Raw genomic sequence first — 27,153 nt, 5'->3', positions numbered from 1 at the left:
TCCAGGTCAGATCTCAGATGGGGGCTACTTCTGAAACTGACCCTTGATGTTTAATGTAGCTTGTGGTTAATATGCAAAAAAGGTTCCATTTGAAATATATCTAGACATCCTCACCAAATGTCCTTGAACGGTATTAGGTCATAATCTGAAAGTGCAGATGCTAATAGTGGTGTGTGTGTATGCGCGCGTGCGTGCGTATACACTTTTTAGGTTTTATGAACATACTGACTTTGTTAGTTAGCTGCTTGTTTTGCTGACCGCAATTGTCTCTCCAACCAAGGATGCTTTTTTTCTATGATCAGCCCCTAAGAGGCACCCACCTTCCAAAAATACAGAGACCGATTGGCAGGTGCAGTTTTGGGTGAGATGTTTCTTCAGTTTGCATTTCACTTTGGCTGCACCCAAGACCATCCACAGATGGTCTTCAGACTGTAACCAGAGCTTCGGAACCATTTGAGGTTGTTTTATTTCTGCCTCTTCCTTTGTTTTCTTTCTCTAAATATCCCACTCCATTATTGGTCCTTTTCTTTAAGTTTATCAGTGTTCTGTGCCATTGGATAATTTGGGGAAGAAATTTCCCCCTTGGGTCTTTTTCTTAAGATTTGTAATACCATCTGCAGTGTTAGATTACGTATAATTATCTCCTGCACATAGGTGTTGTAATTTAGCCTGCTCTTTGACGAGACAGGAGGCTTATATCATAAAGAGGAAGAAGAATGTAAATATTCTCATTGTCTATACTGGACAAAAGATCCAGTTACAGGTGTTATCTATTTGTGCTCTTAAGACAATTATAATTATAAGATACCAAGATTGTTTTGTTTATTGGTTCTTGTTAAAATTGCTTAATGTTGCTGACTGAAGCACTGATAGTCTCAGCACCACTCAGTTGTCAAATTAGGAGGGAAAATATTTTATATTTATCCTAAGTTGGGGATCAGTGCCACTACAAAGCCTCATTTTCATGCATGCTTGATCGTCTGCTTGCAGGTTCTATGACATTTTCACATAGTGCGCTGTTAACAACACAAGGCCGAATGGCTGAGTTCTTTCTTTCTAGAAAAAGGCCTAAAATCCCGCCATTTGCCTCTGAATGTACTTACAGACAATACATGGAAATCAATTATTTCTAACAGAGCCATCATATTTCAGAAATGATCTAAAAGAAAGGTTTTGAACCTTGCATAAGGATAGCACTATTTTGCTACTCATTAAAGCAGCCACAATTTTTTTAAGTCTTCCAACCTTAACCATTAAGAGTTCCAATTGACCTTTTAAAGCAGCAGCACCCTTCTTCAGGTTTATATGGGGGGGGGGGAGTTGCAGCTGCTTTTAACAGCAGTTTAGCAATTCTGTGTTCATGTGGGCTGTAAAGCCATTCTTCAGAATCAGGTTTGAACAGGCTCATTACCCATACTATTAATCATAGAAAAAAGCGTGGAAAATAAGTCTTACTTGAAATTAAAATAGCAAAACAATGTGAAATAAGTGGACTCGGTGAAATGCTGTAGTGTATAATGCCAAAATGGGATTGTATGTTTTACATATTATTAATCACATGTGAAGCTATAGTTTTGATTCCGGTAATCGCTTCGTAGCAGGTCGGCTTAATGAGATGCTGAGGAAGTAAGAATCCATATCTTCCTGTGTCCCGAAGCTCAAAAGTAAAAGAATACTTAATACCTTGGTCGTAAGCCCAGTCATCCGAACCGCCTGGGGCTAAATCTATGAGGAAAACCAGAAGTATTTAAGGACTCAAGCTCAGCAATGGCCTGTTGATAAACAGAGGTACTTCATGTTCTTACTGTACTTACAGATCGTCTTTGCACCAGGGCCTGCCACATAACGGTTGTGATATGCGTTTCTAATGGCACCAGTCACTTGGTTTGCCAACAGTTGCTGAAAAGAAAAGAACTGGTTAATTAAATCATCATGGAGAACGTGTGTTTTAAGTCTGAACGCAAAAAGAGAGCTGTCCAAAAAAGACACTCATCTTCTGGATGTTCATGAGCTGCCTTTAAAACTAAGTTTCCCAAGGGTGGCCCAGAGAGTTTGAAGTCTTCACAACATTGTAACGAAATTAAAAGATGTACATTTTTTTTACAGAAAACACAAAAAAGCTAAAGCTGCAAGTAAACAGATGTCAGTCCCAGACCTAGCATGCTTGAGATTAAAATCTTATCTGTGGTTTACCGTGATGTAAAAACTAGGCTATTGTGTGCCCATGGTTTTTTTAATTAATCTCCCTATTTCCAGTGTTTGCATGCTTTCGAATTTTACCCTTCGCTTTTGTGTCTTTTTCACCAGTTCTACTGTGTCTGTTTGCTTTGGTTCGTAGTCTGAAATCCCTTTTGTTACCGGTATATTATGGCTGACGAATTTTTTTTTGGGGGGGGGGGGATCTAAAATGTGCAAGGCAACATTGACTTTCATTTAGCTAAAACAGCCTAAAATGTGACTGCAGAAATAAATTTAATTTTGAATGTAGTTATGTTTGTCTGGTAGTAGAACAGATGCTGTTGACTGACAAGCTTTTGGGTTTCCCAAAATTGAGCCTCTGCAACAGATTGTGAGATTACAGGAGGAGAAGAGTAAAAGAAGAACATTGTCCTTGAAGGGCAGCACTTTTAATCTTAACGAATGCCAGCAACTATGGAGAAAACATTGCACTCCAATTTCAAACTTGGAAACTTTTAAGATACGTGGGCTTCAACTCCCACAAATGAGTTCCGCTCCCAAAAACGTTGGCTGCGGAATTCTGGGAGCTAAAGTCCACACCTCACGTTTGAGATACGCTGCTATAAATGCAGCAATCTTTCAATTTTGAGTTACACAATGAAAACTCTTAAAGAGCACAGGGCAAGCAAAATCCTTTTCTCAGTAAAGCCAAACAATCTCAGTGTCTAGACTCTGATAAAGTTCTGCATCCTTGAAAGACGCTATTATTGCCGAGAGCAATTAATTGCTCACTATGGCAATCCTCTAGTCTGATGGGTTGGCCATTCGATCATTCATTTTTCTTTACAAAAATGGTTTTTTTATTTACTTACATAATTACTCTGTCTGGCTCCTAAATTGTTTATGTGGGCATACAATCTAATACTTTTGGTATTTTAATTCCTGAATTCTTTTTCATTAATTGTAATAATCCAAAAGCAATGCTTCACGATGAACAGCATACTCACTTCTTTCTACATTATACTAGTTTAATATAGTGTATTATTATCTGTTATAATGTACTATTTCTTTTATATCTAAACATGCGACAAGCCATGATTTCCGTTCTTGATTCATTCTAGTGAGATAGATTCCCTGGTTTGGGGTTTGGAGAAAACCTGGCTTACAAACATTCATTTTAGGAGAACTACTCAACACATGTGTTCTTGTTTGGTCCCAATTGACATGCATCCATCATGCAAACTTGCTTCTGTGCCTAGCAACTAGTGTGCTATAACCTTCAATGTAATTCCCCTGTACTTAGATATGAAAAGTACACTCTATGTATTATCTCTTACAAGAATCGGTATTTTGTACACTTGTTCTGAATATTCTATATTCCTCTTAGACTTGAAGCATCTTTCAAAATGATAAATACAGCAGGGACAGGGATACTGATCCAAAAGTCCCTTTTCTCGGTAAATTCATGAAAGGCAAAAATAAGGCAGCTGTGTTATGATTCAGTTCGGATGTGGGAATAGATAGAATGATCACACAGGGAAGATATTAGGAACTTTTGATTATACTTTATGGCAATTTTCCATTTCAGCTGAATGTATTTTATACAAAGCCTGATGTATTTTCAGACCATGGTTTGATTCTGTTTCGTAAATAATGGCTTGCTGCATTGAAATGAAATAAGTGGTGGAGGAAGAAGCATGAAAACTAAAATAAGATACCATCGCTACTTGCTTTTATAACATAACAATATGGCCTGCTGCGTCTTCTTGACATTATGGGCAGGCACTCATCATTTAATTGTTCCAATATCTCAGAGGTTGCCACAAAGAAGAGAGAGTCAAACTATTTTCCAAATCACCTGAGGGTAGGACAAGAAGCAATGGGTGGAAACTAATCAAGGAGAGAAGCAACTTAGAACTGAGGAGAAACTTCCTGACAGTTAGAACAATTAATCAGTGGAACAGCTTGCCTCCAGAAGTTGTGAATGCCCCAACACTGGAAGTCTTTAAGAAGATGTTGGATAGCCATCTGTCTGAAACGGTATAGGGTTTCCTGCCTAGGCAGGGGGTTGGACTAGAAGACCTCCAAGGTCCCTTCCAACTCTGCTATTGTATTGTATTGTATTGTATTAATCACTTTTTTCTTAATGAAGAAGTGCCCTTTGTACTCTTCCTTTAAGGAAGACAAAAGCCAAGTCCAAAGACCTATCACAAAGGCCCTCTTGAGCTCAGACTTAAAGAGAAGGGTTCTTACCAGTTCATCATGATCTTTAGATGTATTTTTAGTATATGAATATGGAAACAGAACCATCTGGGAGTAAGAGTGCATTGTTAGATATGCTTTAATATGATCCTTGCGCTTTCTGATAAAATTAACCACGGCTTTTACTTCTGGTTCAGACTCAGGGTAAGGTCCACAGTAAGTCTCTTCACAGTCATTTCTGGACCCACCTTTTCCTTTATTTAAGAACAAAAATAAAAGCTTAATTATAGGACCCGGTGGCAACAAATGGAAAACAATCTTTAATTATTTATACTAGAGGTTAAAACAACGACGTCCTTATAGATTGTTGGTACAAAGGGATCTTCTGTCAGATCTCAATCTGCTACTGATAATCCTGTATTATCAGAGCATTCACCCATTTTCAGGTTGAGGCACGTGGGCCTTTAATTCACATGAGTTGGGGTTATCGGCAAAATGTGCAAAACTTAATTTGAGTCATATTTTTTTAAAAAAAATCTCTTTATTTAAGCAATTTCCTTTCTGGCTCCTTAAAAATCACAGTACAAGTTGAGGACAAACATTGAAGGGCACTAATAGAGCCTTAGTATTTTCCAAAAAATAAAGGCGCAGGGAAGTAGTTGCCCTCTCTTTGTATACTATGGATGTTTTGTGTGTGATGTTTTGCTGCTTAGCTTCACTTAAGAAAAAGACAAGCAAATCCTCAGAATATAAACTGACAGCAAACAGCACTCCTTACTAGCACTGATGATGTTACCTAGTTAGGGTAATGAGACATCTGCAAGAAAACAAGCAAGCTCAGAGAGTACCAAGGGCCCCTCACTTAAGAAAAAAGACAATTTCATTTGAGGATGAAACAGGGTACCATTTGTCTCCTTCAGCTTGCAACTAACTGAAACGTCAGAAAACCTTCATTACTGGGTGGATCTGGATGCTTTTCTGATGTAATATATGGGCCACTTTTTTGTATTCTTGTACATTTTCCCAAGCTATTAAGATCTACTTCAGCCTTCTCCAGTCAAATGTTCACCAGAACTGTTGTGATGATACCCCTAACCCTGACCAGCATGGACTGATGATGGTATATGTAGTCCAACACAATCTCAGGGAATCTGAGTCCAATGCCCATGTATTGGAAAATAAATGGAATTCAGTGGTGCTTAATATAGGATAGGTTTGGACAGCATTTTATATATTGAGTATGAAACTTGTTTTCCCCAAGTATATGTAGATCAGTTTATACTTTATTATTGCAATAAATATTCATAGTGCCTGTGTATACTGTGTACAAACAAACTTCTTACCACACCAGCCTGCATCAAAATTGCGATTCATATCTGTCCCAGTGCACTCGTTGTTGCCATGCTTTGACCGGCTTTTTCTCCACATTCGATTCTGTAGGGAACACACATACACACCAGTATGAATGTAAATATTTTAATGTTAACATCACCAATGCCTAATTTGTAACCTAAAAGAAGTCTCATCGCACATAATTGCACCTTTGAAACCAAGGCTTCCCAAAGAACCCCCTGTTGATACCGCAGTGTTTTCTGAGTAGGCAGTGAAGTGCATTATTGTAAATTTTAAGGTTGATCCACAGATGCAAGTAAATGTGTGCTTAAATGAGTCGAAATGCTGCGGTATTTGTTTTGATTGTGGGCATCGTAGCAAAAGTAATATACACTGCAGACAAAAGTGCTTGTAAGAGCATGAAGTCTGCAAGCTAGAACTAAGGCCACCAATGCTCCAAGTGCTGTTGGCAATCCCAAGCTTGAAAAATAGATGACTGTAAGAAATCCATGCCTGTTGAGCAGAAGCATCTTTCTAGTTAAAGTTAAGCCTTGGTGAACACATCTATTTCACTTTACAGTAATTAGGCCAAGGAGAACTTAGGACCAATATTTCTCTCTCTATCCATGTACCCCATCTATTTTCCTAATTAGTTCAGGAGAGCTGCTTTTCACCTTTTTCTTTCCTGCAACAATCTGTGAGTGAGGTGAGACCGAGATTCTAGATTCATGCTTCGTGCTAAACATTAGTACAAGGGTTTAGAGTTAGAGAAAATTGTAACCATGTGGTAAGACTCACCATGTGCTAATAGCAATAGCACTTAGACTTATATACTGCTTCACAGTGCTTTACAGTCCTCTCTAAGTAGTTTACAGAGTCAGCCTATTGCCCCCAACAATTTGGGTCCTCATTTTACTGACCTCGAAAGGCTGGAAGGCTAAGTTAGTCTTGACTCAGTGAGACTCGAACTGCTGAATTGCAGGCAGCCGGCAGGCAGCAGAAGTAGCTAGCCTGCAGTACCGCTCCCTAACCACTGCACCACCGTGGCTCAGCTAAGAACTAGCCGCATTAGAGTTTACCATGCTTCTGAACCAAACCAGAATATATAGCTCAAGGTTATCTAGTGTGAAGCGAAGATATAAATGAAGATAGCTTGAACTAAACACACAAGGTATTTCTAAACTCATCTTGCAGATCCAAGTGAGTAGCAAGGTACATATTGAAAAGTAGAATTATCTTGCGTTATTTTTCTCTATGGATGTATAGTACACTATCAAGCAAGGCTTCTGTCATTCTTGATACTATTCTGCTGTGGGCCAAGATGAATTCCTAGATTTTCCCTGCTTTCACACGAGATGCAGAATTTTGTTGAGATGAGCTTCAATGAAATAAAACCAAATGTGAAGCTCATTGCTAAGTTTGAAACTTACACCAAATAAATAAATAGTTCCTGCATTCGGCACAAGATTAGTCACGAAAATACATCCATAAAAGTATTCCCTTTATAGTATACAGTACTTATAAGTAATTACATAATAAATAAATATAGTGAGCATATTTTTTTAATTAGAACCAGCATCATTGACCCAGAAAATAGGGTTAAAGAATGAATCATTTTCCAGGGCGCTGCTCTGGAGAGTCCAAAGAAGGGTTAAACACAGCCAATCTGCCCAGAACTGAATTGAAACTTTAAGCCACGCCTCTGGTGCCGACTCTCCTCAGATTTTTTCAATTCAGCTAGCCCAGTAGACGCTTTAAGATTTTCTCCAGTTCTAAGATTGATTCCTTGGACTCTCCAGAGGAAGAATAATTTTTTAAAACAGTATATTTAAGGATTTTTAGAGCAGGCTGGTGAGTTTAAATTTAAGTTTGTTTTTTTCCCTTTTTAATTGGGTTTTTCTCACCCTTTCGGCTCTCCTGGAGTCCGGGGCTTTGCTCTGGCTCCTAGAAGCCGCAGGCAGCTGTTGGGGGAAGCGCGTGGGTCGGAGTGCCGACGCCAGCGCTGTTGGGGCACCCCTACTGGGGGCCGATTCCCACTGGAAGCCCTCCGTTGCAATTTGTGCTTCTAGCAAGTCAAATTGCTGCGTGGGCTTCCAGGGCAGCCATTTTGGCTTCTTCCCTCTTTAAATTTGGCGCGCAAAGCTCCGGTGAGTTCCGGCCGCCATTTTGGATTGCGCAATCTTCCGGCTTTACTTTTAAAAGTTTTTTGCCGCAGCTGCCTGGTGCCTGGCTCTTTACAGGAGCCGCGTGGAGTCAGACTTGCCCGGTGTGACTGGCGACCTGGGCCCCAATCCAAGCAAGTGATAGCGGCGTGGGATCGTGGCCTGCTGGGTCGCCTCCTTTATTCTCCTGCAGGCGCTGGGAGCGAATTCTGCTCGCGCCTAAGAAATTCCAAGCTACTTCAGGCCTTGCAGTTTCTCTGTCTCCTCAGGAGCATCGTGCTGCGGTGGGCTTTCTGGAGGTGGTGAGTGGTGGTTTTCCCATCCCCCTACTGCCCCAACCAGTGATTGTTACCATGGCAGATCAGGCCCCTGAGACTTCTGAGGGTGTCTCTTCCAGAGCCCCTGTAAGACAGGCCGGGAAAGCTGCCAGGGAGGCCATTAGAGGGAGTAAGCCTTACTCCAGGCATGGCCCCAAGCAGGGCTCAGGCCTAGACAAAGATGCATTAAGGCGACAGAAGGCCTTAGAAAAACAGTTTTCCAAAGCCCAACAGCAGGCCCAATCTTCCCTTTCGGTGTCTCCTGGGGAGCCCTCCAGGGAAATTCCTCCAGCCCAGGGAGGCCCCATTTCTGATAGTGAAGAGGAAGGGGATTCCCTGGCCATGGCAACTTCTCCAGGCCATTCCATGGCTGATCAGGCTGATCTCTTTGCCTGTCCCTCTGATATGGAGGAGGGACCAGCTCCAATGGGGCCCTTAGCCCCTCAACAGCCGATCCCCGGGCCCACTCAAAGGGTTCGCCCCATTGACGCCCAAGGGCCTAACCTATCCACTGAAATGCAGGAAATAATTAACAGGGCCATTTCCCAGGGCATTGAGGCAGGCATGCGAAAAGGTGGCAAGCGCACTCACAAGACCCACCATTTGCAACCCCAGGAGGATTCCAGAGAGATGACTCCTAGCCTTCCACCTCCGTCCCTGCATTCTCAGTGGCCTCTGATGAGTCAGACTGGGAGGAAGAAGAGAAATTTCTTCCTAGGCAGGAAGCTGAATTCTCTGGGGATGAGGCAAGCCCCGCCAAAAAGCCGGCCTTTTCAGGCTTATTTAATTTGGATAATTTCAAAACCATTTTAGATAAGGCTAAGATCTCAAGTCACATGGGGTCCACCCCCCCAGCTCAGGTGTTTGTAGACCCTGATGATCTATCTGGGGATCTCTTTGAGGAACCCATTTCGGTCCAGGAAATAGTTCCTGTACCCAAGATGTTCCTCAATTTAGTTCAAAGACAGTGGGCGCAGCCAGCTACCATGGCTACCCCCAGCAGCCATGACAAGAAGCTATATACGGTGGATGCCAGCCTGGAGGAGCTGCTCAAGCTCCCTCCTATCGATCCCCCTGTAGCGGCTCTTACCTCCTCTTCTGTGCTCCCTCCTGACCTGTTGGAGGGGCTCAAGGCTGAGGACAAGAGAACCAAAACTGCTTGTCACAAGACCCATCAGGCAGCTGCATGGGCCATTAAGTCCTCCGCTTCAGCCTCCTTTTTCTCCAGGGCGGCTCTCCTGTGGCTGAGGCAGTTGTTGAGGAAGATACCTGCCAAGGACGTTAAAGTCAGGCAGGATATCAATAAAATCATGGCAGCCACAGAGTACACTGCTGATGCCACTCTGAATGCTGCTAAGTTTGCCTCGCATGCCCTAGCGTCTAATGTTACTTCCAGACGCCTCCTGTGGCTTAGGCACTGGAATGTGGATATGCGCTCCAAATGGAAGCTTGTTACTGCCCCCTTAAAGGGGACAAGCTGTTTGGTGAGGTCCTTGATCCAGTCCTTGTGGAAAACAAGGACAAAAAGAAAGTGATGCCATCAGTCACCAAAAAGCCTGATCGTAAAGGTCCTGGCTCTTACAGGAGGGAGGCCTTTCGGAACAATGAGCCCTCCACCAGCTCCGCCCCCTATCATCGGGCGTATCCCCAGCAGGGTGAGCGGTCTCAGGACCGTCAGTCCTTTCGAGACAGAGGTCGCCAGCAGCCCTTCTCCAAGCGGCCATTTCGGGGGGGGGGGCTCCGGCTCCCGACCCTTTAGGAGGTATAAATGACCCTCACAGGTCAGCTCCCATAGGAGGGCGGTTGCAGTTGTTCCACGCCAAATGGGAGCAGACCACGTCGGACCAGTGGGTTCTTCAAACGGTCCGCATGGGTCTCACTTTAGAATTCTGGTCCCCCCCTCCCCGCCACTTCATCCGGTGTCCAGTTCCCTCAGGGTTAGTCAAAAGATCCCTCATGGAACAGGAAATAAGGCACCTCAAGGAGATCAGGGCCATAGAACCTGTCCCAGCAGGCCAGGAAGGAAGAGGGTTTTACTCCATACTGTTTCTGGTCCCCAAAAACTCAGGAGGGTGGAGGGGGATATTAGATCTAAAGAGGTTCAATCACCACGTGACATATCGCAGGTTCAAGATGCAGTCCCTCCAGTCCATCTTGGGGGCATCAGGCCAGGCGATATACTAACGTCCATAGACCTCAAAGAGGCCTACCTCCACATCCCTATCCGCAAAGCCACCGCAAATTCCTGAGGTTCTCTTACGCGGGCCTCCATTACCTCCGGGACCACGGGTTCACCATCAACCTGGAAAAAAGTCATCTCGTTCCCACGACCAGACTGAAGCATCTAGGGGCCGTCATCGACACCACCTCGGGCACGGTATCCCTGTCCCCGGAAAGGGTGGCCAGCCTTCGGGAGATGGTCGTTCAGGTGCAGCAGTCACGTCTAGTCAAGGTGGTTCAGCTCTCACAGCTCCTCGGCAAGATGATCTCATGCCTGTCAATCGTGCCTTGGGCGAGACTTCACTCCCGTCCCCTTCAGTGGCTCCTGCTTCCATATCAAAGAACAAACGAAAGCAGCTCAACAAGACTGATTCCAGTTCCAGCAGAGGTACGTCGCTCTCTAAGTGGTGGTTGTCTCCGGCCCTGTTAAAGGGGTCGCCATTCAAGGAGCCAGTCAGGCTCACCATCACAACGGATGCCAGCCTGTTCGGTTGGGGGGCCGACTGCCACAACCAGCTCGCACAGGGCAGGTGGTCCCCTTCCGAAGCCGCTCACAGCATCAACTGGCTGGAGCTGAGGGCAGTCAGGCTTGCGCTGAAGCGCTTCCAGAGCACCGTTCAGGGCCACCACGTGCGCATCATGACAGACAATGTCGCCACCAAGGCGCACATCAATCGACGGGGGAACGCGCTCCAGATCCCTGATGAAGGAGGCGGAGCTCTTGGGTCGATGGGCGGAGAGGTATCTCCTTTCTCTTCAGGCGGAGCACATCTCGGGCACGAGCAACACCCAGGCGGACTGGCTGAGCAGATCCACAGTCGACCACTCGGAGTGGCGTCTACATCCGCTGCTGTTCCAGCAACTGTCCCAGAGGTTCGGCCTCCCGCTGGTGGACCTGTTCGCCACCGTGGCCACCGCGCATCTTCCGCGGTTCTTCACAAGGTTCCACGACCCGAGGGCGGAAGGAGTCAACGCGCTGTACGGCCCGTGGCTGAAAGGTCTGCTTTACGCTTTTCCCCCGCTACCTCTTCTTCCCAGAGTCATCAGGAAGATCCTAGCAGAGGAGGCGGAGGTGCTGCGGGTAGCACCGTACTGGCCCAGGAGAACCTGGTTTGCAGACTTGGTGAGTCTTTCGATCACACCACCGTGGCGGATTCCTCCACAGGACATCTCTCTCAGCCAGGGGGCCCTTCAACATCCAGAACCCCAGTGGCTGCAGCTGGCCGTCTGGCACTTGAGAGGGATCTCCTAAGCAGAGGCAAGTTGTCAGACAAGGTGATTGGCACCATCCAAGCGTCACGACGGCAGTCCACGACGCGCATTTACGACGCCACTTGGAAATCCTTCGCCAGCTGGTGCACGGCTCATGGTACGTCTGCGCCCCTTGCTTCGGTTCCTGTCATCCTGGATTTCCTGCAGGAAGGTTTGGACAAGGGCCTGGCACCTAACACCCTGAGGCGCCAGGCGGCAGCCCTGTCAACCATCCTCTCAGTTGAGGGCTACCCATCTCTTGGCCGGAATCCGACCATCCGCAGTTTCCTCAGGGGAGCGACCAACCTGAGACCCCCAGTGGTCCACAGATACCCATCTTGGGATCTCAATGTAGTGTGCGGTCCCTCATCGGGCCCCCGTTTGAGCCCATTAAGACGGCCAGTCTCAGACACCTCACATTCAAGACGGTTTTTCTGGTCGCTATCACGTCTGCTCATCACATATCGGAACTGGCTGCCTGTCAGTCAGAGAGGACTTGTGTCTCATTCGTAACGACAGAGTAATCCTGAGGCTGGACCCTTCCTTCAGTCCGAAGGTCAATTCCGGGTTTCATCGGGCGCAGGAGGTGGTCCTTCCGGATTTTTGTCCGCATCCTCGGCACCCGAGGGAAAAGCGCTGGCACATGCTGGATGTGCGCAGGACTATTCGCAGATACATCAAGCGCACGGCCAGTTTTCGGAAATCCGAATCTCTATTCGTCTCCTTTCAACCAGCTTCTCAAGGCAAGAAGGTCTCTTCATCTACCATCGGCGGATGGCTGCGAGCCTGCATTGCGCTTGCCTACGTTTTACAGTCTGTTCCTGTGCCTCGCAATATCACAGCACATTCGACTAGAAGCGCCGCCACCACAGCTGCCTGGTCTACACAGGCACCGATTGAAGAGATCTGCAAGGCGGCCACCTGGACTTCTCTGTCTCCATTTGTCCGAAATTACAAACTGGACAGTTTTGCATCGGCGGAAGGGGCCTTTGGGAGGCGTGTTCTTCAGGGCATCCATACCAGCGGAGCGACCCTGATGGCTGAGCCTTCCCGCCCTAGTGACAGTTAGCTAGGGCATGTCCCTTCTTTGGACTCTCCAGAGCAGCGCCCTGGAAAATGACCATTGTCTTACCTGAAGGGTCCTTTTCAGGGCGCTGCAACGGAGAGTCCACCCCGCCCTGGGGTCTATTCTCCGCTGGTGTTTGTGAAGTCACAGTGTTGTTTGTTGTTTCTGTTATTGTTGTTGGACTATTTTTGACTTGTTCCATATTAGACTTCCAGTTTGAAGTTTCAGCGCGCAACTGTTCCACGTCTTCATTGAATAAATCTGAGGAGAGTCGGCACCAGAGGCGTGGCTTAAAGTTTCAATTCAGTTCTGGGCAGATTGGCTGTGTTTAACCCTTCTTTGGACTCTCCGTTGCAGCGCCCTGAAAAGGACCCTTCAGGTAAGACAATGGTCATTCTGTAAAAATTGAAATTAATATTTTATGTGTGATTTAGCAGGAAATTTGCATTCCTTCCTCTAGTAACATTTAAAGAAAAGAGGCAATCCTGCAGCACAAAGCTAATTGGTTTGAATATTGTTTTATGATACCTAAGGTAATGCAACATTGTAACAAATCATCTCATTGTAGATTATTTGGACTTTCAAACTTTCCAGACCAAATTTCATAATATATCAAGTAAAAATTTATACTTACAGTAGTCCATGTATAGTCATAACCATCCACATTCATTATTGGCATGACATAGAAATCAAGGTTCTGTAGGAGTCTTGCCATTGTTGCATCCCTGTTTAGAAATTGTGTAACCTAGAAGTGGATGCAAAAATAAGATGTAATGGAAACTGCTGAGTAGTTTGCTATATCCAATCAATTATTAAGGCATTGCTATATTTGAGCATAGCTACTTTCGAAGTTGCACAATTCTATGTAGAGGGGTTGCAACCCACTCATTGTCTTTTGCTAGCTCTGGTAAACAGTGATGTTTCACCAATAGCATGCATCTGATCCCACTATTAAATAATTATGGAGAAATTTCTCCTGCATTTGTTGCAATTCTTTTCCTCCTTTTCCTCCAAGAGCTCAAGATAGCATACATAGGACTGGAAAGAAGGTATAGGTGAGAAGAAACAATAACTTATCTCTACTACTGCCACTTCTGGATGTCGCTTGCAGTCGCGAGGAGCGCGCAAAGTACAGCGGAGGCAGGAAGGTTATTGGCGCTTCCGAGAACCCGCCTGCCTCTGCCGGTTGCCCAGCTGGCACCGCCCCGCGCGCACTCCTCCTCCTCCCTCCTCTTCCTCTTATATATATGAAACTCCCTCATGGACCCTTGTGGATATTATTATTATTATATTATTATTTCATGATGAGAGGTGAGGCTCTGCCTCCCCTGACCGCACGTCCCTGAGTCCCACCATACTAAGTCAACAGATGATAAGGGAGACAACACAAGCAAAGTACAACAGACTGAAGGAGAAGGAGTCTCTGCTGGATTTTACTCTGCTAGTCGTTGTCAACTATAGGAGGTGATGCTCATCTCTGTCTCAAGGCCATTGAGCCAGGGCTCTCTGAAGACATTTCCATGGTAATATGGCCAGCATGATGTCATGGAGCACTGTTATTTTTTCACTGTAGTTGTATCTATTTATCTACTAAGTTGGCAGAAACTGCGAAGTTGGCAGAAACTGGGGCAAGGACAGGAGCTCATCCTGTCCTGTGGCTGGGCTGCTGACTTTCCAGCCAACAAGCCCAGCATCTTAACCACTGAGCCAACACGCCACTCCTGAAAAAGGAGAAGCCTTGCCTTTTTTTAAAGCAACCTTTTAATATAAGGCTCTGAATTATGTAATCACCATAAAAATTTCCCACTGTGCCTCAGAGTCACTCTGTGGGCGAACTTTAAAGATGACAAGATCTAGTTATCGCCATTGCTTCTCACTTCTTGGGTTAATACATTTTACCCTATGTCCAGTAGGATCCCATGAAGAATGAGGAATTCTACCAGGGACAAACCAGTTCAACAGACGTTGAACTGGTTTTGTATAATTTTAATCTGTCCCCTACTTTATCCTTTTAAGCTGATTTATGCAAAAGCATAAATTGTGGAATTAACCCATGATCTGAATTTGCATAGTATGATAAACTGCATGACCTGATCTCTTGTCACACACTAGGCTTAAATGGGTGGCTAGTGTATGGATCAGGGTGTTATATGAATACAACCATTGTTGACCACCTGAATTGTTCATTCTCTGTAATGGTATGTGGGAATGACTTTTGGGAACAAGGAAGAGCTACAGTCAGAGGGATGGTCAGATAAGAGGAAACAGCCCACAGCAGGAAAGAGGACATGTCAACCATCTCAGAAGAGACCCTCCCTAGTTTCTGGGGCTGTAAAGTGATGAGAGAAGTGTACATTCAGATGTGCAAGGTTGATGTCAGCCTTACATGGTAGCACATCCAAACAACAAGCCCATCCAGATGAATGAATTCTATTTTATTGTAAGTTTTTACTTTCATTAACAGAATCTGCTTTTATTTTTGTCTTCTACCTTCTCTTTAAAATAAATAAAAGACTCCAAGATCCTTGGGTACCAGAACTCATGTTTATTTATCAAATTGTGAGAAGCACCTCCCTTTTTCTTGTGTATCCTTGGTGGCTATGTAATGTATGTGCAAGTTAGTAAATACTTTTTTAAAAAAAAAAACATCAACTTACGTGTCCTATAAACCAGAGACAACAAGCTGGCGAAACCCATTCCCTTGCATGGATTCCACAATCGATCCAGATGGCGTTTTTGGGAGTTCTGCTTCTAGCCGAAAGCTAATAAAAGGGAATTTAATGGCATAGGTTCCCAAGATGACATATGGCTACTTGATCATATTGATTATCCTAAATCAACATCACTTGTAAAATAGTTTCTGAAATAACTTGTTACTTTTTTTGATATCAGTGCAACAAACAAACAAACAAAAAATTAAAACTGTCCCTCTCCTGAAAATAAAATCCAAATCCAGTGGAAAGAAAATATTAGGACAGTTTTCGGTTCTCGTAACTTCATTTTGTCAAGTCATTTCGGTTGCAACTGGGCATGTCCAGAGGGTGTTATGTATTGAATATGTGTGTGTGTGTGTGTGTGTGTGTGTGTGTGTGTGTGTTAAGCTCTGGAAAAGTGAAACTTAGATGACCCTCATTGTTAGCTCCAATTGTTTTGGAGGGAAACTTTGAAGATTCATATTTGGGTGGATTTTTCAAGCATTATGATTGGTTAAGACCCTGTGGGCCCAGAGAGTAAATTACAGGCATTTGCCTGCTATTCCTCAGTTCCAGTTTTAAGTCAATAAATGCTGTTGTAGCTATGCTGGTCTGGTTCTTGCCTACTGAAGCCCACTACACAATAGAGGGGTTCCCAAATTGCCTTGATTCCACCACTACCTGGTTCCCTGTTCCAAATAGCATTTCACCTTCTGAAGAAATTGTGAGGTTTGGCCAAACATACCTTCAAAACATAAAGCGGACGTTTATCAAAAGACTGTCCAATATGTATCTTTTGGATGACATCAGGATATCTTGCAGCTACTTCATCCATCCATGTATATATCTAAAAGATAAAGTGGCTCTTTCAGCAGAGATAGGGCATTTAAAATTTTTGAAGCAACAACTTCCTTCTATTATTCCATCAGTTAATTCCAGTTGACATCAATAGGATCCCAACTACTATTTGTGTCTTTCCTAATTTTTTCCTGGGGTGATTGTATATTGAGCACAGACTATACCAGGTTCCACAATGTTGGGATACAATCAATATTTCTGAATGTCAGAACAGCCATTTAGGCAATTTGTGTGTTCCGACAATTAAAAGAATAATGGAAGAGGCAGGAAAAAGCAATTGATGTGACCTAACTCTGTTTCTGCAATATAGTTACAACAATATCAAGTTAGCTTACTTTACAAGCTTAATGTAATGTTTAGAAGATAAAACATGGATATATTGTTGCGTATGTTAAACCCGAATTTTTTTTAATTGTTGCCAAATAGGTTTTTGAGCTGATTAAAAGCATTACATTAGTGGTACAAGATGTGGGTCATAAAACTCGGGGACCAATTACACCACTTTTAGAAAATTAAATTGCCGTATTTTTCAGAGTATAAGATGCACCAGAGTATAACACGGACCAAGATTTTGAAGATGTAATTTTTTAAAAAAAGGTTTTGCACTCTGTAGACCTCCCAAACCCTATGTACACCTCATTTTTTGCAAAAAAAATGCCCCCCCAAACAAGCAAAAAGTGGCCCATTTTTCGTGAAAATGGGCCTGGTTTTTGCCAACAAAAAGGGCATGCACAGCCTTTAAGAGGCTTGTAGAGTGCTCCTGGGGGCTGGGGAGGGGGGGAAACAAGCAAAAAAGTGCCAATTTTTCATTCATTTTTGCCCTCCCCAGCCCCCAGGAGCACTTTGCAAGCCTCCCAAACCCTCTGCATGTCCATTTTTGTGAAGCGGGCGGGGTTTCAGGTGGCCAAAAATGCTGTATTCAGTGTATAAGACTCACCCAGATTTTCACCCTAATTTTTGGTGGAAAAAGGTGCATCTTATACTCTAAAAAATAAGGTATATTCTTAGTGTATGAAAAGAAGCATAACTTTGGACGTCTCTCTGGCGTAAAAATAATGGACAAAATGATAATAATGGGATCTTTCTCTAGCAAACCATAATGTATTACTGTAAAGGCCTTATGAAAAAACCTCAACCTTAACAGTCTTCCCAAAAACCTCCAAGGAAGATGCCATTATAATTTTAGGCTGGGCGATGGGGTCAGAATTTCCTCTTAGTTGCATTTTACGCCAATTGCAGTTTCCAAGCACACTAATCTTCAAACCAATCCAACTGTTAAAATGTGGCCTAGGGTAATGATGATGAAGGTGTGCACTCCAGTAGGACCCCACCTGGTAAACCAGCCAAATATAGGCAAAGGCTCCCCCCTACAGTCATATTCCACCTTCATGAATCCAGGAGAACTACCAAATTGCAGATCCAAGTTGCAGCCAACCAGAGGGCCTCTTGAGAAATAGCAACTCTGTCTTCTTTCAATTCCATTTGGTCAATCGCATGGAGCAATTATTGGCTCATGGCATCCAGGGAAGATGTTTGTTGGTTGACCTAAAGAACCTTACGACTGTTTCATCACGAAATCCTTGGTTAGTAACTCCTTGAAAACCTACCATAGTTTTAGGAATAAAGGGACCAATTGCTACTAAGTCTTACCACTTTTAGAGAATGATATTGTTCATAGAATGAAGTAGAACCACGAGGGGTAACAGTGTCATTGACAGTTTGTAGATCAATAATTTTCTGAACATCTTCCAGAGAAACTCTGAAAAGAAAGAGCATAACGGTTCCTCATCTCTGATTTTTTACAAAAAAACATGGCTTGATAGTACCTACTCGCAGGCATGGAGAGCAGGACATAAAGTATCATACCTGAATAAAATGGCAGATCGGTTAAGCTCTGCTTTTACGTTATCTACATCGGAAACATTGACGTAAAAATGTACCTCCTTATTCCTTTCAATGTTTTCAGAGGAAGCAGGTTGCCAAAGCACAATCTATTTTGAAATGGAAGAGAATGACAAAGAGAATGGGACAATTGTTATACTTTCTCATGGCAATCTGTTTTATCTTGCAGCCTTTATGCTCTTTTTATGAAAAATATTTGGAGAGAAGTAGTTGGGGGTTTCCTTTCTACTCAGTCCGCGACTAAACTCAAACTAGTATGGTAGAAAACAAGTAATTTTCTGTCATATCTACCTTGGTTTTGCTAATTTGATTTACATTTTAATTCTCATTGGATTGTTGGGAGAAATGTCCATCTGGGTTCAGTTCCAAAACATGGAAGCTGCTTGGAAAGATGGTTTAATGGTGGACAGGACCACATGGTTTGAGATCCTGGGCAAAAGAAAAAAAACACATGGGTAGGAACGAGAGATTGATTTATATCCTCTCTTGGGTGCCGCCTTGGCGCTTCCTATTCCAGTGTAAGAAATGTATTCTGATTGGTTGTCAGACTCCCATGGGGCCATGCTGGGATAACTTTGTAGAGTTCCAAGCTTGGTTGAATCTTGCTGGGTGATGTAATCTCCCCAGGTGCCATGTAGTGAGCCCTGTTGCTAGATGGGTAGAGGGTCAATCCCACCTTTGTTGGATCCTGGGTGAGGGCATTTGCTTATGAATAGACCTAGCTATCTCTTGAGAGATAACTCAAGTGCTGACATCTGCTGTGAGCTATTGAGGAGGGTGTGGGCTATTAAGAGGGAGTCTGCTTCCTGCCTTAAAAAACATGTTTCTCCATTTCTCATCCAGGGAAATATAATATTCTGCCTTTTTAATATTTCCTAGAATATTTCATTCTTGTAGGAGAGGAGTGAGTGCTAACTTTCTACAACATGCGACTATCTATCTAATATAAATCGCATGATGCAATAATGATGTTCCCATTGCCAGCACCATAGGTATTCTGCATATGCATATTCCTATAAATATGTTAACTAAGGGGACATCACAAATCTTTACTTTACTCACTGATAATCCTAATCTATGTTTTTACTTCAATTCTACATCAGTCTAGGAATAGCTTTCAACTACACACTTCTGCAAAATCTTCCGCAATTCTAGCTTGTCCATTTTATTACACACTTTTTTCTTTCAATAAATGCAATCGAGCTTTCTCACATTCAAACACTTTTCAGTGACCCACTGGCACAAAACTGCAGGGCTCTTCCTGAATTTAGCTGGCATACCTAACTCATTAATCCCCACTCTCAACACACACACACACACACACACACACACACACCAGGTTTTGCATGTACTCTTGCTACTTCACCTTTGTGAAGGTAACAACATTCTTCCAGTTGCCAGACAGAGACGCAATCTTCACATATACTTTTGGTAAGGACTGAAGATGGCAACATGACAAGTAAGGATAGGCAGAACCATTGTGTAAAGATGGAAGAATTGCTAATCTTAGAGGCTGGGAAACATATGGCTTAGAATTCATTGGTTCAAAACAATTGGAGAAAAAAAAGACTAGGATTAACTCTTAGGGCTGAGGTACACATATATGGGATGCGGTGGCTCACTGGCTAAGACGCTGAGCTTTCAATCAGAAAGGTCGGCAGTTTGGCGGTTTGAATCCCTAGCGCCGCGTAATGGAGTGAGCTCCCGTTACTTGTCCCAGTTTCTGCCAACCTAGCAGTTCGAAAGCATGTAAAAATGCAGGTAGAAAAAATAGGAACCACCTTTGGTGGGAAGGTAATAGCGTTCCATGCACCTTCAGCATTTAGTCATGCCAGCCACATGACCATGGAGAAGTCTTTGGACAGCTCTGACTCTTCAGCTTAGAAATGGAGATGAGCACCGCCCCCTAGAGTTGGGAACAACTAGCACATATGTGTGAGTGGAATCTTTACCTTTACCTTTACACATATATAGGGTTTGATTCCTGTGCTCTTCAGTCTTCTGAGCATGTATGACGTGCTGGTACCTTCCATAAAGCTATTTAAGTGAGCTGAATTTCTGCAAGTGTCAACTTACTGAAGAAAGGAAGCTACTCACTGCTCTGATTATTAGAGAAAAACTGACGCAGGTAAAGAACATTGCAAAGCCAGTTTAACCATAAGCAAAACAGCTCCCTATTTTAACATTCATCCACCTTCTCTCTATATATTTATAGTCTTCTTGCTTTTCAACTTTCTCACAGCATTATTTCAGTAATATTATTTTCTTGGACAGTTGTAGCGTTCATTTCAATTCCACTCTTCGATATATCACTATCATTCCCTTAGAAAGCTTTCTGGCATTCCCAGTTTCAGTTTCATGCCATTTTTTATTTTGAATTTCATTCATTTTTCGGGGATCTCCTCTTTTTTCTTTTTGTCTTCTTTGCCCATTTCCAAAACAAAATGTCCATTCCTTGTGATCCTTCATAATATTCGATTAATCTATTTTTTTCTCAGTATGCACCATATGTATTTTTGAATATTCTTTTGCAGCAATTACTTTTCGATGTGCTTTTCGTCACCCTCTTTTATATCAATATTCCATCAAGCACACTTTCTCATACACACCATTAGCGTAACTCCACACATTTCTATGTGGTGATGATTCAGATTTAATGTAGCTGCCTAATCCAAAGGATGTATAACTCTTCATTTTGTCCCAAACAATTTCTACATCCTCTTTAAGTTTACCTACTATGCATTTTATTAGGAGATTAATCTATCCTCCAATATATTTTTATAAATATATTGAGGAATAGATTAATATATACCTATATAAACTTTCTTTTCCTGCAGTTATTCTACTTTTGCTCCTTTGTTTCATCTTTTTTTCCTTCTGCATACATTTTTTTTCTTAAACTCCATTCTAAATACTATCAAAAATGGTCGTAAATGAGTACTGTATTCTGCCTGGGTTTATATATCACCCTAAGCTGTTGATCATTAACCAACCACAATTGGCTGGGTTAGTGCTAAACCATTTATTAATCAACATGGCTCATTTCACATCACAATAAGCCAAAAGCAAATTCAACCCATTACAGTTTAATGCAATGTGAAAACCCATCTTTTCTGCACTATATTCACAGTTTGCCAAAAGCTGTTACCTCAAAAGTAGTGGTCAGATTCCGTAGAATGTCTGCTTCTCTGTCACATTTTGGAAAAGCCCACAAAACTTGATCACTGAAAGAGAAAGAATGAGAATGCAAAGATCTGAGCTGCAGAAACCATGGACCGGAATTATGAGATTCCCATTCTGAATGACTGAGCAGCCGTCAATGTACAAAAGAGTCATCATGGTGCAGTGGTTAGAATTCAGTATTGCAGGCTAATTCTGCCCACAGCTAGGAGTTCAATCGTCACCAGCTCAAGATTGACGCAGCCTTCCATCCTTCCGAGGTTGGTAAAATGAGGACCCAGATTGTTGGGGGCGATACGCTGACTGTAAACCACTTAGAGAGGACTGTAAAGCACTGCAAAGGGGTATATAAGTCTAAGTGCTATTGCTAAGTGCTATAGACTCCAAATAATGTTGCAGGGTGTCATTCCAAGAGCTTTGGCCCATCTAGCATGTTTTGGAATAGCCCACATTGATTGGGGAGGTCCGACTGATCTCCTGGAATGGAGACTGGGTGGAACTGGAAAACTATTGTGCATTTCTCATGGTATATGGTATATGTGATGATTTGAACCTCTGCATGCCTTTGCCTTAATGTCAGCGACCCTACATAGACGTAGAAGCCTACCAAACTGGAAACTATGATCAAGTGAAATGTCTGAAGGAACCATATAATCCTGAAGCATAATATACTGCCCTACAAGCCAGATAAATCCATGTTGGCTTATCCACATGTGACTTTGAAGAGAATTATGATTAGATATACAAGTAGTCCTCGACTTACGACAACAACTGAGTCCAAAATTCATGTTGTTAAGTGAGACATTTGTTAAGTGAGTTTTGCCCCATTTTACCACCTCTCTTGCCACCTTTATTAAGTGAATCAGCAGAGTTGATAAGATAGTAACATGGTTGTTAAGTGAATCTGGCTTCCTCATTGATTTTGCTTTGGAAAAAGAGGGGACGTTAATGAGGGATCTGCACATTTGCTTTTGCTTTTTCCATCATTCTGAAACTGCAATTAGGTCATTACAATCTCTTCTATTTCCTATGGCCATTTTCATTTAAAATGAAAAGTCCCTATCACTTATAAATCACTTTGTTGTGAAATCAAGAGTCAGTACGAGCTAAAAAAAACATGACTTGTATGAAATTGGAAACCATATGAAACTTGGTTCCTGAAATCATATTTGTTAAAGGAGTGCTCCCTGCCCTTCTCTCCTGGAAGCACCTAATCCCCAACTCTGCTTCCTGGAACCATATAGCTAGGAAAGCCTCTATTTTATTTTATTTTATTGTTTTATTTTATTTTATTATTTATTATTTATTTATTTTATTATTTTATTTTATTTTATTATTTCATTTCATTATTTTATTATTTTATTTTATTTTATTTTTTTATTTTAATTTTACTTTATTATTTACTTTATTTTATTTTATATTTCATTCTATTTGTAATATACAAATGTAGGGACCATCTACTCACTCCCAGAGCAATTATTTATATGGTTTTTTTCTCCTGGTGGCTATTGATGTTGTTTGGACCACCACTGCTTGACTTCTGGCTATCTGGGAGTAATTTTTTTCCCTGTTGAATAGAACACAAGAGGACTTGCCAAGGAAATCAGCTTGTTTGATAACTCTAGCTAATATTCAGGTCAGCAAACCAAAATGATGGGTGTTATTTAGTTTTGTGCTTGTTATAACAAATCTCTGCTTGCGTGTCTGAAGGCAATTTTCTGTCAACCGAAGTTTGGTGGGTGGTGAAACCAGTTGATCTGGGGCATGGTTTTGGCTAGCAACGGATGAGGTTGTTTGGCAAGTCCTTCTAGGCTTCAGTTGAAATATAAAGCAGAGGTTGGAGTCAGCTGTGGTTCATGACTTCTCTCTCCTCTTTTGCTCCAAGTTCACTTGGATGTCTGGTTCTTTAGATGAGAAGGAAGGGAATGAGAATAATCTCTCCTGATTATGGCTAAAGGCCACCAAGAAATCAGAAGAACCAAATAGAAACCCTCCTTTTCCAAGGCTTCACTTAAACCACCACCAAAGTGGTCAAGACTATTTTAACCTCAAGAGTGGGCAAAGTGCTTAGTGATAAATTGATTGAAAGACATTTAATCGTTTGCATCCTATTTTTCTTGGAGTTGAGATGGCATGGTTCCCAAGGCCTATAACAGGTGTATAGTTAATTTAACATCTATAAAAGTGTAGAGATTCAGTGTGTTAGGTTAATTTTAATTTTAAAATATTTTTTATTGGTTTCATTACGCTAATTCATGTAGACTCAAAACCATAAGGTTGGTGAGATATTGGGCTTGAATTTCACTTGAGGCAGTTGGATAATTTTGTAAAGATAATGGAAACTCCTATAACTGAAATTGTTCTGCTGATGGGACAAATATTGCCACTGAGCCTCAGAGCTAAGTAATACCCCTTTCTGATCACATTCCAACTTTGAGAAATTATCAGGTGGACTTCTCGGTACAGATTCCTCAGAAAATGGAACTGAAGACTTCCGAGAGTGTGATTATATTGTTATTCTTGGGTATAATCTGTTTGTTATGTGTTTTTCCAATTTAAATCATCTATACATAGATCTATCAGCAGAGTGAAATTACCTCCCTCCCAATCCTTCCACTCCACCAGGCACCAGCCATTGTGCAAGTCTTGGATTTCTGGCTTCAGTCATGTTGTACTAGGCAAAGGGAAGTTCCCCATTGTCCCAAACCAGCCACATGAGGAAGTTGGGACCTGACATCCCGTAAGTGACGGTGCTAGGGGAGGAAGGAGAGGAATAACCTTTTTCTCAGCTGATGGGTCGCCATTCATCCCTGAAACTTAAGACTTCAGTGGTGAAACGATTATCAAAGTTTCAACACAATGAGCTGATTCTAAAACTGTGATTCTATCATTCCGTTCGCCATGGTTTTGAGCAAAAATGGGATTTAACATCCAAGGAAAATACTGCATGTAATAAATTCTGTTCATCCACATATAAAGTGAGTTTAAGGATTACAGTTTGATGGCTAAGTTTATTTTTTATCTATTGAAGAGAATATATTCTATGGCAGTGTAAAGTTTTTTTATTAACTTATTAATAACTGTTGTGATCTAAAGTTCATTATTAACCTATTAAAGTTTCTTTTCTTTTGGAAAGTCCCTTACAATGATTTATCGAAAATTGGGATCTGAATGTTACGAAATCATTGTAGAATTGGATTACTACCCTCAAGTTAATTATGCTATAAAAAGTTAGCAGAAACCTAATAGCTTGACAGAAGAAAAACAAAGAAAAGGATATAGTATTGATTTAATAATATATTCTGTTTCAATCAGGAGGAAGAGAGTCGTTTCCTCATTTTAGGTGTCAATTTTTAAAAACTTTACTCTAAATTGCCTTATTAATAGACAGTTGTGCTCCGTCTTGAGTTTAGTCTCACTGTGGCATACATTGACATTAAATTGATACGTTAGTTATCTATGCTACAAGTTTCTCATTATGGGTCTTCTCCAGAGGTTCTTTTACTAGCAGTTCAAGCGCGCTCCTGCGCATGCTCGCGTGCGCACGCCCTGCTTCTGCGCATGCACAGAAGCATCCGGGTAGGTAGGCAAAGCCTCCCGCCGCTGCTACTAATGGTTCAGCCGATCCAGGCCAAACTGGCACCAACCCACCTCTGGTCTTCTCCCCATAATAATTTGGCAAGATAAAATCCAGATCTCTACATCCATTTGGGCCTATGTCCTTATTTTCTTTTTCACTAAAAGATAAATACATACCTCTGGGAAGCAGAAACAGAGGTCTTTTGATTGAAGATTGATACCAAACAAAAAAGGAAAAGCTTTAGAGCAGCCATTTGCAATGAAACCAAGAGAAATAGTGAAGGCTGGTGACTTTGTTGATTTTCTAAAGTCTATATTGAAAGAATGGTTAAATTTTAATATTCTCTCTCTTTCCCTCTGCAATTTCTTTCCCCCTTCTGGCAACTCCCTTTTCCACTATTTGAATCTGGGCAGTTCATACCCTGTTTCCTTGAAAATAAGACCTTCCCGGATAATAAGCCCAATCGGGCTTTTGAGAGCATGTGCTAAAATAAGCCCTGCCCCAAAAATAAGCCCTCCCCAAAAATATTGCAACACAGCAGCAGCCATTAGGTGACCACGCTCATCGCCTCCTGCACCTCAAAAATAATAAGACCTCCCCAAAAATAAGGCCAAGTGCTTATTTCGGGGAAACACGGTGTCTTTATTAATAATGATAATTGCTAGTATATGCAGTTTTGATAGATTAGCCAGGAAACAAAGCACATTCTCTTCTCACTGATTGATTGATTTATTCATCTCATATATGACATCTTCCCATTGACATTAAACAAATCATAATGTCCTTATTTAATAAAAAGGTGTAACTATGTTTTGAATTCAATAGGTACTTCTGGTCATGGTATCTCAAATGCTAGAAAAAGGGAAGAATATAGTTGGTAGGGCCAAAATGATTAAGGAGTTGAAGCAAAGAGATGTAAAAAGTATCCATCAGCCTGGAAAAGAATGAAGTTTTTTCTTTCTTTCTCACAATGGCGTGATGATCAACAAATTCATGGAGAGGCCACATAACTCAATTCATGAAATCTTTCTCCCTCCTCTGTCTTTGTCTCTCTTCAAATCCAGGCAAGTGTCTGGAACTGTCCTTCAATTTTTATGGCAAGATAATGGGAAGTGATTTGGCATTGCCTCCTAGGGCTGAGACAGAGGGACTGCCCCAAACTCCCCCAGCTGGCCTTGTATCTAAGGCAGGGGTAGGCTTCAAAAATTTAACAAGTGGTTCTTTGCCTGGTTGCTGGGTGGGCGTGGCCATGGTGGGTGTGGCCTAGTCTGCCTCCTGCACTGGGGGGGGGGGCATTTTTGCCCTCCCCTGGCTCCGAAGGTTTTCCTCGAGCCTCTGGGAGAGTGAAAACAGCCTCCCCAAGATTCGGAGGCCCTGTAGAGGCCAGAAAAGGGCCCATTGTCAGCCTTCCCGAACTTCTGGTAGGCCCGTTTTTCACCCTCTCTAAGCCTCTGGGCATGCCCTGCACTTACCTGCATCCAAAACAGGCTGCGTGGGGACTCCTGGGAGGGATGGGCTGGGGTGGGTGGGGCCAGCCAGGAGTGGGATTTGGGGGGGTTATCTGAATTGCACAGAATCTTAGCTAGAGGTTCTCCCGAACTCCTGCCAACCCCCAGCAGCCCACCCCTGAGGTGAGATTGGAATTCACCATCTCCTGGTTTCTAGCCTGGTGCCTTAACCACTACACTAACTGGTTCTCTTCTTTTATATATTTATGAGCTGAATTTTACACCAATCAGAACAGCCGTATGTCAGCAAGCAAACCATCCCATTACTAGTTTTCATCTGACAAGCACCATTGACATGTTCTCAACAGTCCAGATGTTCCCACTGCCCAAAAAGGACTTGGGACCACTCATATGCCTGTATGTATTTATTCTCCCATGGGAAATCATATTTATACAGGATTGTCCACATACTGTGTGTAAGATATAAGCAACAGTCTCTGTTCATTTTATCTGAGCCATCTGGTTCCTCAGCATTTTTCTACATTTCTTCCTCCTGAAACACCTAAAACATTTCCCCTTCATCTCAGCATTACTGAATCTGCAATCCGATACCCACTAAGGCACCATCAGACACAATGGGAGACGTATTTCTATAATTGTGACATAAAAGGTGTGGTTAATAATTGGAACACAAGATTTCCACAAAACCAAAGTACCTGGACGAAGCTGCCTATCTGGATCCGTTTTAGTCGGGTTTCAGGCCC

General features: G+C 42.5%; 2 protein-coding genes across 2 annotated transcripts in view; one reads left to right on the top strand and one right to left on the bottom strand.

The window, feature by feature from the left end:
- Nucleotides 1–1,498: 1,498 nt before the first annotated feature.
- CPB2 (carboxypeptidase B2) lies at nt 1,499–25,243 on the bottom strand. The gene is made up of 11 exons (XM_081944570.1): nt 25,118–25,243; nt 21,330–21,405; nt 18,146–18,270; nt 17,930–18,038; nt 16,167–16,268; nt 15,386–15,490; nt 13,363–13,473; nt 5,724–5,814; nt 4,432–4,634; nt 1,815–1,899; nt 1,499–1,725 (listed from the first exon to the last, which is right to left on the bottom strand). The coding sequence occupies exons 1-11, from the start codon at nt 25,192–25,194 to the stop codon at nt 1,541–1,543; spliced, it is 1,269 nt and encodes a 422-aa protein (XP_081800696.1). The 5' UTR covers nt 25,195–25,243; the 3' UTR covers nt 1,499–1,540.
- SLC23A1 (solute carrier family 23 member 1) overlaps nt 22,866–27,153 on the top strand; it is a 33,485-nt gene continuing 29,197 nt past the window's right edge. The window contains exon 1 of the mRNA XM_081944569.1: nt 22,866–24,101. The gene's annotated coding sequence lies outside the window, so the exon portion shown is untranslated. The remainder of the gene's footprint in view (nt 24,102–27,153) is intronic.

This window comes from Natrix helvetica (assembly GCF_964273705.1).
Source record: "Natrix helvetica genome assembly, chromosome: 2".
Classification (NCBI taxonomy): domain Eukaryota; kingdom Metazoa; phylum Chordata; class Lepidosauria; order Squamata; family Natricidae; genus Natrix; species Natrix helvetica.
Note: the sequence above shows the minus strand (reverse complement) of the source record. Positions and strands in the feature narration are given on the sequence as shown.